This window comes from Balaenoptera ricei, chromosome 6 (genome assembly GCF_028023285.1).
Source record: "Balaenoptera ricei isolate mBalRic1 chromosome 6, mBalRic1.hap2, whole genome shotgun sequence".
Lineage (NCBI taxonomy): Eukaryota > Metazoa > Chordata > Mammalia > Artiodactyla > Balaenopteridae > Balaenoptera > Balaenoptera ricei.
Window position 1 is genome coordinate 26,825,236 of NC_082644.1, and position 19,476 is coordinate 26,844,711.

The following is a 19,476-nucleotide window of genomic DNA, read 5'->3' on the forward strand; positions in this document are numbered from 1 at the left end:
CCCTCTAGGACTGCTTTTGCTGCATCCCATAGGTTTTTGGTGATCGTGTTTTCATTGTCATTTGTTTCTAGGTATTTTTTGATTTCTTCCTTGATTTCTTCAGTGATCTCTTGGTTATTAAGTAGTGTATTGTTTAGCTTCCATGTGTTTATATTTCTTACAGATTTTTTCCTGTAATTGATATCTAGTCTCATAGCGTTGTGGTCGGAAAAGATACTTGATATGATTTCAATTTTCTCTAAATTTACCGAGGCTTGATTTGTGACCCAAGATATGATCTATCCTGGAGAATGTTCCATGAGCACTTGAGAAGAAAGTGTATTCTGTTGTTTTTGGATGGAATGTCCTATAAATATCAATTAAGTCCATCTTGTTTAGTGTATCATTTAAAGCTTGTGTTTCCTTATTTATTTTCATTTTGGATGGTCTGTCCGTTGGTGAATGAGGGGTGTTAAAGTCCCCTACTATGATTGTGTTACTGTTGATTTCCCCTTTTATGGCTGTTAGCATTTGCCTTATGTATTGAGGTGCTCCTATGTTGGGTGCATAAATATTTACAATTTTTATATCTTCTTCTTGGATTGATTCCTTGATCTTTATGTAGTGTCCTTCTTTGTCTCTTGTAATAGTCTTTGTTTTCACGTCCAAATAGTTATTTTATCTTTATATATGTATCTAATGAGATACCTGAGAATGCCCTGCTTTATTCAAGAGTAATCTAATTTTTTATTTACTTGTTCAATATGTGCGTGCACGCATGCGTGTGCATGCGCACACACACACACACACACACTTCCTAAAATGATTGGGTTTTCTACTCTTGTAACAGCAGTGGCCTGTATTTTTGAATAAACATGAACAATTAAACATAATGATTGTTTTATGGAGACTTTTTGGTCAGAGACCCAAGTTTTCAGTGAACTGTTGCTATTAATAATTAAATAATTTTTAGGTAAACATTACATTAAACAGCAATGCTATATTGTAATAGTGTACCTCAGTAGATTAAAGCTGAAAATATTTACCAGGAATTAATTGTTTTAAAACTTTAGGTGTCATTTGGATCCAAATTCTAAAATATAAAATTTTCCTTTTTCCCCTATATATTTTGTGTATATTCTTGGAACTCTACAAAGAAGTTACTGTCTTGTTTTTTTTCCCCTCTGGCAAAATGAGAAAAGGGGTATTTTATGGAGGGATCATTAACAGGTACTTGTGCTTTGAATGGATTGATTGTACTTGCTGCCTTTAGCTATGAACATCTTTTTGACAACTGTCCCCTGTTGAATATCTTGGAGAAAAGAAGGAAGAGAGGAAAGGAGGAAGACAAGGAAGAAGGAGAGGGTGGGAGGAGGAGGGATGGATGGACAAAAGGAAAGTATTTCCAAATTGCAAGACAGCGTATGAATGGAGTTTTATCCTAGTTAGACAAGCTTTCTGAAACTCCCAGTTGATTATTTAAAGCACCAAATACACATTTCTTTGCAATGATGTGTATTCTCTTTTCTCATTCTACCACAAAGCAGTGAATCTTTAGCTTTGGAGTATGTTGGTTATTTTATTTTAAATGTTTTCCAATGAAAATGCCCAAATTACCAAACATAGTGTAAAAACTTCTTGTGTAACTTAAATCTTGTCCTAAAATTTTAACAATTGTTATAGTATTTATGGATGAAATATTATAGTATAGGTGTTATTTTTTTGTTAAATTTTGTAAGTTTTTAAAGTTACATGGACTTTTAGAAGAAGCACACCTATAAATATAAAGGAACATCTAACCCTTTCATGTTCATCACAGGTTTTTAAAAAATTTGTGCAGCAGTTTTTAACTCTTCTACAATCATATAATACAGAAAGAAATACATAATTTTGTCTCCAATTTTTAGTGGAGAAAATTGAAGGATAAAAAAAATCTCTAAAGTTTCAAAATAAATTATTCACTCAAAAAATATTTATTAGGGGGCTTCCCTGGTGGCGCAGTGGTTGAGAATCTGCCTGCCAATGCAGGGGACACGGGTTCGAGCCCTGCTCTGGGAGGATCCCACATGCCGCGGAGCAACAAAGCCTGTGAGCCACAACTACTGAGCCTGCGCGTCTGGAGCCTGTGCTCCGCAACAAGAGAGGCCGCGATAGTGAGAGGCCTGTGCACCGCGATGAAGAGTGGCCCCCGCTTGCCGCAACTAGAGAAAGCCCTCGCACGGAAACGAAGACCCAACACAGCCAAAAATAAATTAAAAAAAAAAAAATTTCTTAGGTCCTTGCTCCATGAAGCAACTTATATAGCAGCAACATTTGTAGAAGAAAATTATGTGATTTTGGCAATTACAGTAATTTGGTAATTCACGTGAACAATGTATGAACAGAAAAATATAAAATTGCACACTTTTTTATTGAGTAAATTTGACTTGTAACATTGCATATGTTTAAGGTATACAGTATGTTACTTTGATACATTTATATATTGTTAATGTGATTGCTGAAGTAATATCACATTATATAATTATAATACACATGATCACGTTATATATAATTATAGTACAGTATTACTGTCTATTTATTATACTGTTCATTAGATCTTCATGGCTCATTTACCAATTCTTACAAGTTTGTACCCTTGGAGACCATCCCTCTTGTCCCTGTCCCTGGTAACCAGCGTTTTATTCTGTTTTTCACAGGTTTAACTTTTAGATTTCACATGTAAGTGACATCATACAGTACTTGTCTTTCTCTATCTGACTTACTCTCTTAGCATAATGTTGTAGCAAATGGGAGGATCTCTTCCTTTCTCATGGCTGAATAACATTCCACGGTGTATGTATACCACATATTTTTTTACCCATTCATCCACTGATGGTCTTTTGGGTTGTTTCCGTATCTTGGCTATTGTGCGTAATGCTGTGATAAACATGGGAGTGCGTATATTTTTTCAAAATCCTATTTTCATTTTCTTTGGTTGTATACCCAGAAGTGGAATACCTGGAGTATATGATAGATCTACTTTTAATTTTTTGAGGAGCTTCCATCTTGCTTTCTATAGTTGTTAGACTAATTTACATTCCCACATCTTCACCAGCATCTGTTGGTCCTTGTCTTCTAGATGATAGCCATTCTCACAGGTGTGAGGTAATGTTTCACTGTGATTTTGATTTGCAGTCCACTTAGGATTAGTGATGTTGAGCATCTTTTCATGTGTCTCTTGGCCATTTTGATGTCCTTTTCGGAGAAATGACTATTTACTTCTTCTTCCCATCTTTTAACCAGATTGTTTGTTGTTTGTTATTGAGTTGACTGAGTTCCTTATATATTTTGGATATTAATCACTTATTCGATAAATGGTTTGCAAAATTTTTCTCCCATTCTGTAGGGTGTCTTTTCATTTTGTTAATTAATTTATTCTTTTGATGTGCAGAAGCTCTTGAGTTTGATGTAGTCCCATGTTTTGATTATTTTCTTTTATTGTTTGTTCTTTTGGCATCATGCCCACCAAATGATTGCCAAGACCAATATCAATAAACTTCTCCCCTAACATTTTCTTTTAGGATTCTTATGGCATCAGGTCTTATGTTTAAGTCTTTGACCCATTTTGAGTTAATTATTGTGAGTGGTGTGAGATAGGGGTCTACTTTCAGTGTTCTTCATATGTTTCTCCAATTTTTGCAGCACCATTTGTTGAAGAGGCTATCCTTTCTCCACCGGGTATTCTTGGCTTCCTTGTTGAATACTAGTTGACCGTATATGCCAGGGTTTAATTCTGGGCTCTCTATTCTGTTCCGTTGGTCAATTTGTCTTTTTTCCCCCCAAGTACAATACTGTTTTTCTACTATGGTTTTGTGGTACAGCTTGAAATCCAGAAGTGTGGTATCTCTGGCTTTGCTCTTTTCTCTCCAGATTGCTTTGGCTGTTTGAGGTCTTTTGTGGTTCCACACACATTTTAGGATTGTTTCTTCTATTTCTGTGAAGAATGCCTTTGGTATTTTGGTGAGGACTATGTTCAATTTGTTGATGGCTTTAGAACTATTGATATTTTAACAATATTAACTCTTTGGATCCATGAACATTTGTTTGTGTCTTCAATTTCTTTGATTTTGTTTGTGTCTTTCCATTTGTTGGTGTCCTTGATTTCTTTCAGCAGTTTTGCAGTTCTAATTGTACAGATCTTCCACTTCCTTGGTTAAATTTATTCCTAAGTATTTTATTGTTTTTGATGCTATTGTGAAAGGGATGGTTTTCTTTATTTCTTTCTCAGATGCGTTATCATTAGTGTAGAGGAATGAAATTGAGTTCTGTACGTTGACTTTGTATCCTGCCAATTTACTGAAATTGTTGATTAATTTCAATAGTTTTTTGGCTGATTCTTTGGGATTTTCTATATATTCAATCATATCATCAGCAAATACTGACAGTTTTACTCTTTCATTTCTGATTTGGATCTATTTTCTTTCTTTGTCTTGCATAATTGCTCTAGCTAGGACTTCCAGTACTATATTGAAGAAGAACAGTGAGACTGGGCATCCTTGCCTTGTTCCTGGTCTCAGAGGAAACACTTTCCATTTCTCTCCATCAGGTATAATGTTACCCTTGTGTTTGTTATACATGGCCTTTATGTTGAAGTATGTTCCTTCTATACCCAGTCTGTTAAGGGTTTTTATTATGAAAGGATGTTGTTTTATGTCAAATGCTTTTTCTTTCTCTATTGAAAAGATCATGTGATTTTTATTTTTTCTTTTATTGATGTGATGTGTTGGATTTATTGATTTGCATACGTTGACCCATCCTTTCATCCTAGGAGTAAATTCCGCTTGGTCATCGTATATACTTCTATTAATGTGTTCTTGAATTTGGTTTGCTAATATTTTGTTGAGAATTTTTGCACCTATGTTCATCAGGGATACTGGTTTATAGTTTGCTTTTCTTGTGGTATCCTTATCTGGCTTTGGTATCAAGGTAATACTGGCCTCACAGAACAAGTTTGGAAGTGTTTTCTCCCCCTCAATATTTTGAAAGAGTTTGAGGAGGATTGGTATTACTTCTTTAAATGTTTGGTAGAATTATCCAGGGGAGTTTTCTGGTCCTGGAGTTTTCTGTGTTGGGAATTTTTAAATGACTGATACAGTGTCTTTACTCATTATTGGTCTGTTCCTACTTTCTATTTCTTCCTGATTCAGTCATGGTAGGTTGTGTGTTTCTAGAAATGTATCCATTTCTTTTAGGTTGTATAATCCATTGGCATATAATTGTTCATAGTAGTCTCTTATGATTCTATGTATTTCTGTAGTATCAGTTGTAATGTCTTCTCTTTTCATCTCTAATTTTATTTATTTGACTCTTCTTTTTTTTCCTGAGTCTAACTAAAGGTTTGTCAATGTTGTTTATCTTTTTGAAGAAACATTTTGTAGTTTCCTTGATCCTTTCTATTGTTTTTCTGGTTTCTATTTCATTTATTTGCATTCTGATACTTACTATTTCCTTAGTTCTGCTAACTTTGGGCTTAATTTTTTCTTCTTTTTCTAGTTCCTTGAGGTCTAAAGTTAGGTTGTTTACTTGAGATTTTTCTAACATCGTAATGTATTTATTGCTATAAACTTTCCACCCAGATCTGCTTTTGCTGCATGCCATGATATTTGATATGTTGTGTTTTCATTTTCATTTGTTTTGAGATATTTTTTATTTCCTTTTGATTTCTTCTTTGACACAATGGTTGTTTCGACGTGTGTTTACTTTCCACATGTTTGTAGATCTTCTCATCTTCCTCTTGTTGTGGACTTCTAGTTTCATACCAATTGTGGTCACAGAAGATAGCTGATATGATTTCAGTCTTCTTAAGTTTGCTAAGATTTGTTTTGTGACCTATCATATGATCCAGCCTGAATGTTCTATGTGCACTTGAGAAGAATGTGTGTTCTGCTACTGTTGGAAGGAATATTCTATATGTGTCTATTAAATCCATTTGTTCGAAGGTGTGGTTCAAGTCCAACTTTTCTTTGTTGATTTTCTGTCAAGACAATCTATCCATTGCTGATAGTGGGGTATTGAAATTCCTGCAATGACTGCATTGTTGTCTATTTGTTCCTTAATATCTATGATTACATACTTGTATATTTCAGTGATCAGGTTTTGGGAACGTACATATTTATTATTGTTATATCTTCTTGATGTAGTGACCCCTGTACTGACCTTCTTTGTGTCTTCTTACCTTTTTTGGCTTGAAGTGTGTTTTGTCTGATACAAGGATGGCTATACCCACCTTCTTTTCATTTCTATTTGCTTGGAATATCATCTTCCATCCTTTCACTTTGAGCCTATGTGCCTTTAGAGCTGAAATGAGTCTTCTGTAGAGAGCATAGAGTTGGACCTTGTTTTTTCAGCCATCCACCCACTATGTGCCTTTTGATCGGTGAGTTCAATCTGCTTACATTTAGGGGTGATTATTGATATGTAAGAATTTACTATTGCCATTTTATCTTTGGCCTTCTGCTTATTTTGTCTCTCTGTTGTTCCTTTTTTCTTCTCTTTCTGTCTGCCCTTATAAGTTGGTGGTTTTCCATGGTGATTTGCTCACTCTCCCCTTTTTTATGTTTATGTTTCTGCTCTAGATTTTTGCTTGTGGTTACCATGAAGTTTACATAAAACATCATACAGGTAAAATAGCCCCTTTCCTGCTGATGCCAGTTTATCTTCATTCACCTATAAAGGTTTCATCTGCTTACTCTTCCCCTTTTATATTTTTAATGTTAGAAATGATCTCTATGCTGTGATTTCATCACCAGGTTGTAGTATCTATAGCTATTTTTAATGCTCTTTTACTTTAACCATTATATTATAGTTAAGAATTTAATATAGTGTTCTAGAAAAGATTTACAGTATTCTAATTATGAGTATTTATCATCTTAATCAGAGTTTTGTGTACTTTTGTCTTTTTGTTTCAGCTTGAAGAGCTCCTTTCAACATTTCTCATAAGGCAGATCTAGTGGTGGTAAACTCCCTCAGCTTTAGTTTGTCTGGGAAAGGCTTTAATTCTCCTTTATATCTGAAGGATAACTGCCACATATTCTTAGATGGAAATTTTTATCTTTCAATATTTTGAATGTGTCATTCCACTATCTATCTCCTGACCTTCAAAGTTTCTGCTGAGAAATCTACTGTAGCCTAATGGGGGTACGTCTGTAGGTTGCTGTCTTTTTTTTTTTTCCCCCCCCTGGCTGCCTTTAAAATTGCTTCTTTATAATTGAATTTTGACAGCTTCATTAAAATGTGTTTTGGAGGTCTGTTTGTGATGAGATAACAAGATATTCTGTTAGCTTCGTGGATCTGTATATTCATCCCTTCCCCAGATTTGGGAATTTCTCAGCTATTATTTCTTTAAATAAACTCTGTCCCCTTCCCACTCTCTTCTCCTTCTGGGATGCCCATTATTCTTACGTTTCCCTTTCCAATAGAATCAGATATTTCTCATAGGCTTCGCTTTTTAAAAATCTTAGCTCTCTCTTTTCTTCCACCTGAATTATTTCTATATTTCTATCCTTGAGCTTGCTAATTCCTCTTCTACCTGATTTGCTCTATTTCCAGTGCATTGTAATGCATTCTTTATCTCATTTATTGAGTTCTTCAGCTCCAGAAATCTGTCTGATTCTTTTTTAGAATTTTAATCTCTTTGGTAAAGTATTCCTTGTGCTTGTTATTTTCATTCCTAATATCATTGCATTGCCTTTATGAGTTTTCTATTGAATTTCTTCATAACAGCTATTTAAAACTCTTTATCAGTTAGATCACAATATTCCATACCTTTGGGTTTGGCTACTGGAAAATTGTCTTGCTTTTTTTTGCGATACCCTATTACCATGATTCCCTAAATAAAAAATGGAACACCATTTTTATTTAGGTAAGACTTTGTTTACTTTGATCCTAAGAATGCAACAAGTTGGCAGTTAGGAGCCTTCCTTTCCAGAAGGTGGCGCTATGGCACAAGTTTTTGGTTTCTCTTACCAGCGTTAACTAGCGGCTTCTAAGATTGGGAACCCACACAGTTAAAACAAAGCAACAACAACAACAACAAAAACAACGCGTGGTGGCAGAATGTGGGCGCAGGGGGGAGGTGTGTGTACTTAGCACTTGGGGCTTTGTGGGTGTCCATGGCCTGGTAGAGGTATCCTCAAGTTGGGATGGGGGCGGTGTCCCAGGGGTCCTTGGGTGGCTGGTCCCCTTGCCTCCAGGGGCAGACAGCAGGAGACATTTTACTTCAGTTCTCTTTGTCTGTCTACTTACCTTTCCTTTCCCTCTGCCCATTCACTGCAGTCTCTCCTCAGAGAGAGCAACTGGTCCCGCCAGCTGTAACACACGTGGCTGGGCAGACTTCCAGTCACTGCCTTCATCCTCCAGCTCCTCTGCCAGAAAGGTGGTGCTGGCTCGCTGCCAGAACAGCAGCCGCCTTCTGTGCTGTCACAGCCTCCTGCCACCAGCTCTGCAGCCACTTACCTCAATCCCTGCTACCTACTCCATGGTCCAATCCACCCACTTTGGATGCACAGGTGGATGGATCTCTTGGATGTCGTTGTATGCTGTGGATAGGTGCTTTTTTTTTTTTTCTGGTTATGGACGTCCTAATAGTTGTAAATCAAAGGAGAGAGAGAAAAAAGGAACGATTCATACTATCATGATACTGACGTCACCCCAAAACTGCATATTTCATTGCTTTGTGACTATTTCAACAATTTGAGTAAGTTGTGTGGAATATTAGACTTTGCCCCTTAAATGGATATTTCAGATTTATATACAAGCAAGGAAGTTTTCCAGTTAATGAGCTATGGATAGTGAAAGTCTTTTTAAACTAAATATTTAAAGTAATATCAATACTAATATGAGTCAACAGCTGAGTTTCCCAAGTGCATCTTTCTGGGCACTAGCGTGATAGGGCTTCAGATTTTTGAAAGTATGTCTTTTACACTGCCCAACTCTCCAAATCTGGTTTAATAACCACAGAACCTAATACAGATACCAGGGCTACTCATATGAAAACTGCAATTTAGTGCACACTCCTGGTGGCCACGTTGAGGGTCTCTCCTGGCACAGTTGAGGTTTTCATCCACTGCAGAGATCGCTCAGCTCCTGTCCCGAGTGTTGTACATTTCCTTCTCTGAAGAACAGAATGTGTCTGCCTTAAGTACATAAATAAATCCTCTCACTAAATCAGAATTTCAGGGGCAGGGATGGGGAATTGCCCCTTGGGTATCAGTGTCTGAAAAACTGCTGTGTCTATTTCTCCCCTGAATTTCATTGCACAAAATTATACAATCTTGATAAATCTAGAGATGTTACTTCTAACACAGACATGTTCTCATCTTTCCATTTGTGAATTATTTTTGAAAAATATCTGAGTGTGTTGGATTGCTGAATTTTACTGACATGCCCTGTTTAAGCAGGAATGAGAAGGCCTTCTGAAATGAATACTTCATTGGCAGTCCCTTCCTATTAGTGAGAACCCCTCTTCTCTATCTATATTTTCCTGGGTCCCACTATCACATACCTACCCCACACCCAGCCTGGAAATTAAGACCGCATGATTTTTCTGTTAGGATGAACTTGGCTGTTTCAATGTTTTAAGCTCAATATATGTCAGGGTTGAAATATAACTTAGATATGGAGATTTAAGAAAGTTGCTCTCGGACTTGTGATCAATTTAATTCAGCAAACATTTGTCAAATGCTTACCATGTGCCAGGCACTGTGATAGAAGCTGAAGAAATAAAGATAAATAGTGGTTCTTTTTTAAAAAAAAAGTGCTGTTCCTGTATGAGAAGCAGTATGATTCATTAAACTGGCACAAGTTATAATTTTAGAAACACTCCCACCACTGGGAATCTGTTCCTTTTGTCGAATATAATTTTTCAGCAGTCATGAGTGAATAATAATTGGGATAATTAAAATTGACCTTTAAAACAGGTCTAAATCCTTGTCTGCTTAGGGTGCTGAAGCAGGACAATCCATGAAAAACTACAACCATTCTCCCTCCAGATATTTGATTCCTCTGAAGGCTGGTAGAGTCACACACCCTTGCACAATTTTAAAACCATGAAGGGATAGAATTAAGTTTTATAAATGGGCTCCAGGATGTATAACTGGGGGAAAAAAACCCTGAAAGTTTCTCTTCTTTCTCAGTAAGTTATTTAAATCATAGCACTTATTTTTAAGTGAATGCTCAGGGTAGTTGATAAAGAGAAAGCCCTCCTGCCCTTTTTTAAAAATAAACTTTATTTTTTGAGCAGTTTTAGGTTTCTGTAAAATTGAGCAGAAAGTACAGAGATTTCCCATATACCCCCTTCCCTCACACATGCTTAGCCTCTGCCATTACCAGCATCCTTCTCCAGAGTGGTGTTGATACTTTGTTTATTTTACAATTGGTGAACCTGTGCTGACACATGATAGTCACCCCAAGTCCATAGTTGATGTTTCACTCTCGGTGTTGTACATTCTGTGGGTTTGGACAAATGTATAATGACATGTATCCAGCATTATATTACCGTACAGAATAGTTTCACTGCTCTTAAAATCACTTGTGTTCCTCTTATTCATTCCTCTCTCCCATCTAAACACTGGCAACCACTGATCATTTTACTGGCTTCACACTTCTGTTTTTTCCAGAATATCATATAGCTAGAATCGTATGGTATGTAGCGTTTAAAGACTGGCTTCTTTCACTTAGTAATATGCATTTGGGTTTCTTCTGTGTCTTTTCATGGCTTGATGGATCATTTCTTTTTATTACTAATGTTCCACTATATGGATGTACCACAGTTTGTTTATCCATTCCCTACTAAAGGTGTCTTGGTTGCTTCCAAGTGTTGGAGTTTAATGATTAAAGCTGCTATAAACATTTTTGTGCCTGTTTTTGTGTAGACATAAGTTTTCAACCCCTTTGGGTAAATACCAAGGAACAGATTTTGGATTGCATGTAGGAATATGTTTAGTTTTGTAAGAACCGGCCAAACAGTCTTCCAAAAAGGCTGCACCATTTTGCATTCCCACCACCAATGAGAGTTCCTGTTGCTCTACATCCTTGCCAGCATTTGGTGTCATTAGTGTTCCAGATTTTGACCATTTTCATAGGAGTGTAGTGGTATCTCATTGTTGTTTTAATGTGCATTTCTCTGAAGACATATGATGTGGAGCATCTTTTCATATGCTTCTTTCTCATCTGTATATCTTCTTCGGTGAAGTGTCTGTTAAAGTCAGCTTAGGACCATTTTTTAATTGGAGTTGTTTGTTTTCTTATTGGTAAGTTTGAGTTCTTTGCATATTTTGGATCAAAGTCATTTGTTCGATGTGTATTTTGCAAATATTTTCTCCCATCCTATGGCTTGTGTTTTCATTCTCTTGACTGTCTTTTGCAGGGCAGAAATTTTTAATTTTAATAAAGTCCATCTTATCAGTTCTTTTCTTCATGGATCGTGGCTTTGTATCTACAAAGTCTTTGCAGAACACAAGTTCATCTAGATTTTCTCCTATGTTATCTTCAAGGAGTTTTATAGTTTTGTGCTTTACCGTTAGATCTGTGGACCATTTTGAATTAATTTTTGTGAAGGGTAAAAAGTCTGTGTCTAGATTCACGTTTTTGCTTATGGAAGTCCATTTGTTCCATTACCACTTATTGAAAAGACTATCTTTGCTCTATTGTATTGCCTTCGCTACTTTGTCAAAGGTCAATTGCTTATATTTGTGTAGGTCTACTTCAGGGCTCTCTGTTCTGTTTCACTGATCTATTTGCCAGTTCTTTTGCCAATACACTGTCTTAATTACTGTACCTTTATGGTAAGTCTTGAAATCAGGTAGTGTCATTCCTACCACTCTGTTCTTCTTCAATATTGTTTTGGCCATTCTGGGTCTTTTGCTTTACCACATAAACTTTAGAATCAGTTTGTTGATATCCACAAAATAACTTGCTTGAATTTTGATTGAGATTGCCTTGAATCTATAGATCAATTGGGAAAAACTGAAATCTTGACAATCAATATTGAGTATTGTCCATGAACATGGAGTATCTCTCCATTTATTTAGTTCTTCCTCGATTAATTGCTCAGAGTTTTGTAGTTTTCCTCATATAGATCTCATGCATATTTTGTTAGATTTATACCTAAGTATTTTATATTTTTTAGGTGCTAATGTAAATAGCATAGTGTTTCAGATTCCTAATTCCACTTGATCATTGCTGGTATATAGAAAAACAATTGACTTTTGTATTTTAACCTTGTATCCTGTGACCTTGCTATAACCACTTATTAGTTCCAGGAGTTTTTGCATAGATGATCTTGTCATCCATAACAAAGACATTTCTTTCCTAATCTGTATCCCTTCTATTTCCTTTTCTTGTCTAATTGCATTAACTAAGACTTCTAGTAGGATGTGGAAAAGGAGTGGTGAGAGGGAAAATCTTTGCCTAGTCTTGATCTTAGTGGGGAAAGTTTCCAGTTTCTCACCATTAAGTGTGGTGTTAGCTGTAAGTTTTCAGTAGATATTCTTTATCAATTTGTGAAAGTTCAACTCTATTCCTAGTTTACCAAGAGTTTTTGCCATGGATGGGTGTTGGATTTTGTCAGATGCTTTTCTTCATCTATTGATAGCACCATGTGATTTTTCTTTGTTAGCTTGTGGATGTGATGGATTACATAAACTGATTTTTGAATGTTGAACCAGCCCTGAATACCTGGGACAAATTCCACTTGTTTCAGTATGTAATTCTTCTTCTATTTTTTAAAAATCTGTTAAAATTTTTATTTTATTTTACTTTATTATTTTGTTTTTGGCCACACCGTGTGGCTTGTGGGATCCTAGTTCCCTCACCAGGGATTGAACCCGGGCCCCCTGCAGTGGAAGCATGGAGTCCTAACCACTGGACTGCCAGGGAAGTCCCTGTAATTCTTCTTATACATTGTTGGATTTGATGGCTAATATTTTGTTGAGGATTTTGCATCTGTGTTCGTGAGAAATATTGGTCTGTAGGTTTCATTTCTTGTAATATCTGTGATTGGTTTTGGTATTATGGTACTATTAGCCTCATAGAATAAGTTAAAAAGTATTCCTCTGTTTCTATCTTCTAAAAGGGATTATGGAGACATGGCATGATTTCTTCCTTAAATGTTTGGCAGAATTCACCAGGGAAGCCCTCTGGACTTTGTGCTTTCTGTTTTGGAAGGTTATTATTATATTATTAAAATAATTATTTGAATTATTGTTTTAAATTTTTTAATAGATATTTGTCTTTCTCCGTCTGACTTATTTCACTTAGTATGATAATCTCCAGGTCCATCCATGTTGCTGCAAATGGCATTATTTCATTCTTTTTAATGGCTGAGTAATATCCCATTGTATATAGGTAGCACATCTTCTTTATCCATTCATCTGTCCTCAACAAAATACTAGCAATCCAAATCCAACAATACATTAAAAGGATCATACACTATGATCAAGTGGGATTTATCCTAGGGATGCAAGGATTTTTCAGTATCTGCAAATCAATGGCTGTGATACACCACCACAAGTTAAAGAATAAAAACCATATGATCATCTCAATAGATGCAGAAAAAGCTTTTGACAAAATTCAACACCTATTTATGATTAAAGGCTCTCCAGAAAGGGTCCTAGAGGGAACATACTTCAAAATAATATAGACCATATACAACTAACCTACAGCTAACATCATACTCAACAGTGAAAATCTAAAAGCATGTCCTCTAAGATCAGGAGCAAGACAAGGATGTCCACTCTCACCACTTTTATTCAACATAGTTTTGGAAGTCCTAGCTGTGGCAAACAGAGAAGAAAAAGAAAAGGAATCTAAATTGGAAAAGAAAGAAGTAAAACTGTCACTGTTTGCAGATGATATATTAGACATAGAAAATCCTAAAGGTGCTACCAGATAACTACTAGAGCTCATCAGTGAATTCAGTAAAGTGACATTTTCTTTGCTAAGGAATTTTTAGTCTACTTTAGAACATAATGCATATTGAAAAGATGCCATTTATATACAGTTGTGTATAAACTGGATTTGAAAGTTCTGAAGAAACTAAGAGCATGCATCACCAAGGAGCTGTAGTAATCCAAAGAGGTTTGTCTGGGACTGTTTTTTATTTATGGAGGGGGTAGATTTAAGTAGTTTTAGGAGGAGGTCAAGGGTCTGGAAAACACTCAGATAGTGTCACTTAGATTGAGAGGATTAAGGCAACTATGTTTTCCCCAGCTATGGGAAGTTCCAAATTTCTAAGATTTTACCTGGAGAAAAGAATATATATATAATTTTTAAAAACAGAAGCTGAAATATTGTTTAATAATTTCAGTATAAAGCTGTTCTGTTGGCAGGACAAACAATAGGCCATTGATTAAAATGATGTTACAATAGGTACAACTACTGAGACAATGTTTGCTCATTTAGTAGATAAGAACTTATTATAGAAGCATGCACACAAGGATGTTCCGAGCACTCTGATCTGAATCATACATAAATCATGAACAATTACGGTGTGTTTGTATTTTCTATAAGACACGTTACAATGGATCATCAGTTTCCCTTTAGAGTTCCTAAGCTTTTCTGAGAACATTTGAGCTTCTGAGTACATTTGAACTTTTGAAGGAATAAGTGCATTTCAAAACTGAGATTATTTCATAGAATAATTTCTTATTAATATGAGTGTTATTATGAAGAGAAATAAACTTGCTTTAGCCTATTGAACTGTAATATTATCTGCCTATTTTCATTTGTTAATTCTTACAAGATTATTACTTGTACTCACCTCATTTTCCCCCTAAGTGGTAAATAGTTGTACTTTTCAGTTGTTTTGCCATCTCGTTTGTTAAAAACAATTATTTATGAATAATTGTTGTAGCTTTGAAGCATTTCAGGGTTCATCTTTTTTTTTTTGGATAGAAATAGTATGTATCAGACTATTGATAAGAATAATATTCAGTGGCAATCAAATATTTTTTAATGATTCCAGAAAAAGAAAATTAAATTGTGTCTTCACAATTTTGGCTCCAGGAATCGTAGTATAAAATATAGACATTTCAGATTGAAAACAATGGTGAAGGAGATTTTTGGGTGGCATCTGAGACTTCACCTTACTTGAACGTAATTTAGTTAAAAACACAGTGAATGTACTGAAAACACTGTCCAAACACAGAGCCGCTCTTTTCCAAGTACCTTATTGGACCTGGTCACGTTTTTTGATCACGTGCATTCTCAAATTTGACTGTGTGGAAGTGAATTGGAACAACCAATTAGGGTTGTAAAGAAAATGATCACTTTTAAAATTGTTTCTCAAAGGCAAAGATGACTTCATAAGAGCGAGTACATCTTACTCTTTTTTTTTTTTTTTTTAAAGACTAAGATTCATATGCCTTCTTTTGAGGAAAGAATAAAAAATGAGAATATGGCTTGGAACGTTGAATGCTGCCTTCTATATCTCTCTATAGGGAAAACGTCCTTATAGAATATTTTGAAGAAACTTATGTGATGACTTGTCTTACCCTACTGAAAATAATAAAAGCAAACACTATTAATCCTCATAGAAACCCTATGAATTGTGTGATTCCCCTTTGTCCAGTTGTGTGATTCAGTTGTGTGACATCCTCATTGTACAGATGAGGTAACTGAGGCTTAGGGAGGGCCAGTGACTTCCCAAGAGTAGGCAGCTTGGTAAATGTCATGCCCACACCCTGTCTGGCTCCAGAATCTACACTTGGTCCTCACTGTTTCCAACCCAGAAAGGAGAGACCCCAGTACGGTGAGATGAGAAAGATGTGAGCAGAGGGGACTGAGTGGGGAGCTTCTGGGGAGACTCAGAAAGGAAGCCGTGCTGGGGCGGGTGGGAGAGGCTGGGAAAGGAGCAGGCTTCCCAAGCTAAACAGTTGATGGAGATAATCTTCACTTAGCCTCAACCAGCTCTGTGACTTTGAGCAGGTTACTTAGATCCCTGGGACCCCTTTACCTAAAGGGGGAATGATGCAGGCCTGGTCTGCTCAACAGGCAGAGAAATTGTCCCCTGAGAAATTGTCACGTTAACATTTGAGTTAGCACAGCTGACTGTGGATTGTGGATGATCCCAATCTTCTGGAATTTTCTGAATGGCTAATAATGCCCCAGTAATGTCTCAACAGCTTTGTACTTGCAGTGCACACACTCACAACGGGAGCTTCTTTGCTCTTCCTTGTGCCAAGGACCCTTCGGGCACTTTGCTGAAGCCTGACCCCTTCTCACAGCAATGCTTGTAAATGCATAAAATGTATACATAGGGTTACAAAGTAAATAGTTATATTGAAATGCTGATATCAATGTACTAGAAATTGTAACATAGTGTCTTCTTAGTTATTAGCGCATTCAAAAACAAGATCTAGTGGTGACTTTAATAAATACTGTTATTTTGAAGTAAAGGGGACCATAAACAATATTTCTAGATGTCTGTGACAACGATTGCTATTAAAATATCTGTAACTTATGTTGGTAACATATGCACGGGCACTGGTGAATATAGTCTGGTTTGTCTACATTTGTGACTGAAGAATATGCTAAATTTTAGCTAGAGGTTAGTGAAAATAAAGATGTAATTTTTTTCTATTCATCTCAACAGACCCCCTATATCATATTTGTACCACATGTTAAGAACCCCTGAGCTGTGTGGTTCACTGCTTCAAGTTCTGTGAAAAACCCTCCTGAGCTTTGATTGAACTTCTAATGAATCTTTAGATCAAGCTAGGGAAAACCAGTACCTTAAAAGTAGTCTTCCTATTTGCAATCATTGTAGTCTGAATTTCTGTAGTTTTTCTTTAATGTCTTTCAATACAATTTTTATAATAATCTCCATAAATGTCCTGCAAATTCTGTAAGATTCATTCTTAGATACTTTATATGTTTTGTTAGTATTTGCTATTCTATTTAATTTAATTTCTAACTATGGATAAGTTTAGAAATACTATCAGCTTTTGTATAATGAATTGTTAAGCTAGCCAATGACTTTCAGAATTTCTACCTCCATAATCATATCATCTGGAAACGATAACGGTTGCTCTTTTTTAGCCAATTTTGTGCTTTTAATTTTTAAATTTTCTCTTACGTACTGATAGGACTTTCAGTGCAATGTTCAGTAGAAACAGTGGTGTCTGTGAAAGTGTTCTTTCTATTTTTCAAGAAAATACTTTTAATATTTTCCCATTTAGGAGTGATGTGCTGGAACCAATTTTTAGCAGCTAGCAAGAGCCAATCATTAACTTTTCATGAATTTTGCATGAAAATACAATCATTATTAAAAATTAAATTATATAAACATAATTAATTAAATCATATTAAAACAAAAGTAATACATTCTGAAAACTCACCACTTGCTACTTTATTTTATGCCATCTTGCTGTTATCAGTGCTCTTGAGGTTATTTACATACCTTGTGTCTGCGTGGTGAAAATACTATATAATGATTCTTTTTCCAACTTCCTGGTCAGTGACATCACGCTGCTAGCTTTGAATTGGCCATGGTACGAGTATTTACACCATGGAAAGTGGCAAATGCTACCAATCAGGGTTTTTAATTTTCCTTAAGAGCCTGTTGTTCAACGTTTACTAACACACCTCTGATCAAGACTGATGTTTGCCACAGGCTCTAGCATTTTCCTAGCCTGTTAACTAAAAAGAAAGGAAATTAAGGAAGAAGAGAAGGGAGGGTGGCAGGGAAACAGGAAGGAAAGGAAAGTAAAAGGGAAGGAAGAAGAGAGGAAGAGAGGACAGGAAAGCTTTAATCAGTGTATTAACCCGCACGTGGTGTTTCCCCCCAGATAGCGGTGACGCTCCTCTGGCGTCTGCCCTGGCCCGGGCTTCCTTCAGCAGCTCCTCAGAGCGGTCCAGCAGCCACGGCCCTGGCTTCGCAAGCCTTAATCGCAGAGACGGTGAGTCTGCAGCTGTCTTCTTGTCAATCCACCCTGATTCTTTCCCAGAGAGAATTATTTTCATTTTTAGTTCATATTCCTTCTTATAGGTCAAAAATTAATTATATTGGGTTTAATGAAACTGAAGAAAGCAGCAGGTTCATCGTATCTGCTAGTATTCCTCTGCTAGCTTTCTTCTTGCTTATGATCCAGTTTTTGGTTTGTTTTGATATCTTCCTTCCCTATTGATTGCCAGCAAATGATCATCAATAAGATTTATGAGAAGGGAATTATTGGAGTCTAGATTTTTTCCAGGGTTATCATCCCTTTTTAGTTTTAGGACCGGCGACAGAAGGGTGACTAGTCAAGTGCGCTGGTCATGAATAACTACAACAACACAAGAAGGAGCCAGTGCTGCAGCCACTGGGGAAGCCTGATGTTTGGAAGATGTGAAGCTGCCAAAGGATGTCATGGGAAAATGACTCCATTCCCAGGACTTGGCCTGGGAGGAGACCAGGTGAAGGCTGCTACTGAAAATAAAGATTCCCTTCCTATTAGTGGGAAGGGAGTTAATGACTTACTTTTTGGAAAGGTCCATTTTTGCTACTTGAATGTTGTCGAGTGAATTACCTCTTCTATTGCACAAATACTAATTCAGTGGATTAAATAAGTGAATACATACACTTCAAATTCAAATGCTTTGCTACTTTTTTTGATTAACTTTTATTGGAGTATGGTTGCTTGACAATGTTGTGTTAGCCTCCACTGCACAACAAAATGAATCAGCCGTACCCATACAGATATCCCCTCCCTTTTGGACTTCCCTCCCACTTAGGTCACCACAGTGCATTAGGTAGAGCTCCCTGTGCTATACAGTATGTTCCCATCAGTTGTCTATTTTATACATAGTATCAATAATGTATATATGTCAATCCCAGTCTCCTAATTCCTCCCACCCCACCCCTTTCCCCCTTGGTATCCATACATTTGTTCTCTACGTCTGTGTCTCTATTTCTGCTTTTGTTTTGCTACTGCTTTAAGGGATAGATTTTTTAAAGGAAAGATGAATTCAGAAAGTAAAAGTTAAAATTAACTGTGTCCCATGTAAACGCACTGCTGTAAATTCTGGAGATACTACTAAGGAATTGAGTGTTTTCCTCCCTTTCTTTGACATTTCTAAGATCAGAGTTAAAGTCTAGCTTGAACTTTACTGTGTCCTTAAGGATCAAATTTGGGAACCTAGTAAGTGATCAAATAGATTGGCAGGGAAGAGTAAGAACACAGGTGAAGAAATTCAGTGAGCTCAGGATGGGAAGGCATGTCCATTATTTGTCCACCTTCATGGTCTTTTCCCAGGAAAAAGCATTTTGTGGCCAGATATTTACTCCTCAAAGCATCATTCATAATCATTTTTAGCACCCCAGTAAAAATATATTCTCATTGAAACCAGATTTCAATGAGATCAGTTATCAAATTACCCATTTTCGGTCTGGCGGTTATTCTAATATCAGCTTAACATCTAAACTTTCCAGTGGTTTCCCTAAAATTGTAAAAACTAAATAAGCCATATTTAATTAGTTTA

The 19,476-nt window shown here is 36.3% G+C and overlaps 1 protein-coding gene across 5 annotated transcripts in view; it reads left to right on the forward strand.

The window, feature by feature from the left end:
• The window catches only part of LOC132366901 (contactin-associated protein-like 3), a 157,768-nt gene that overhangs the window by 84,579 nt on the left and 53,713 nt on the right, over positions 1–19,476 (forward strand). For 3 of the 5 annotated variants that reach the window (XR_009503585.1, XR_009503584.1, XM_059924355.1), the window contains one exon: positions 17,805–17,915. Coding sequence is in view for 1 of the 5 variants with exons in the window: in XM_059924355.1 (XP_059780338.1) it covers positions 17,805–17,915 (111 nt within the window). In the remaining 4 variants the exon portion in view is untranslated. Of the gene's footprint in view, positions 1–17,804; positions 17,916–18,228; positions 18,412–19,476 lie in introns of all 5 variants that reach the window. The other 2 variants (XR_009503587.1, XR_009503586.1) reach the window with 2 other exon arrangements.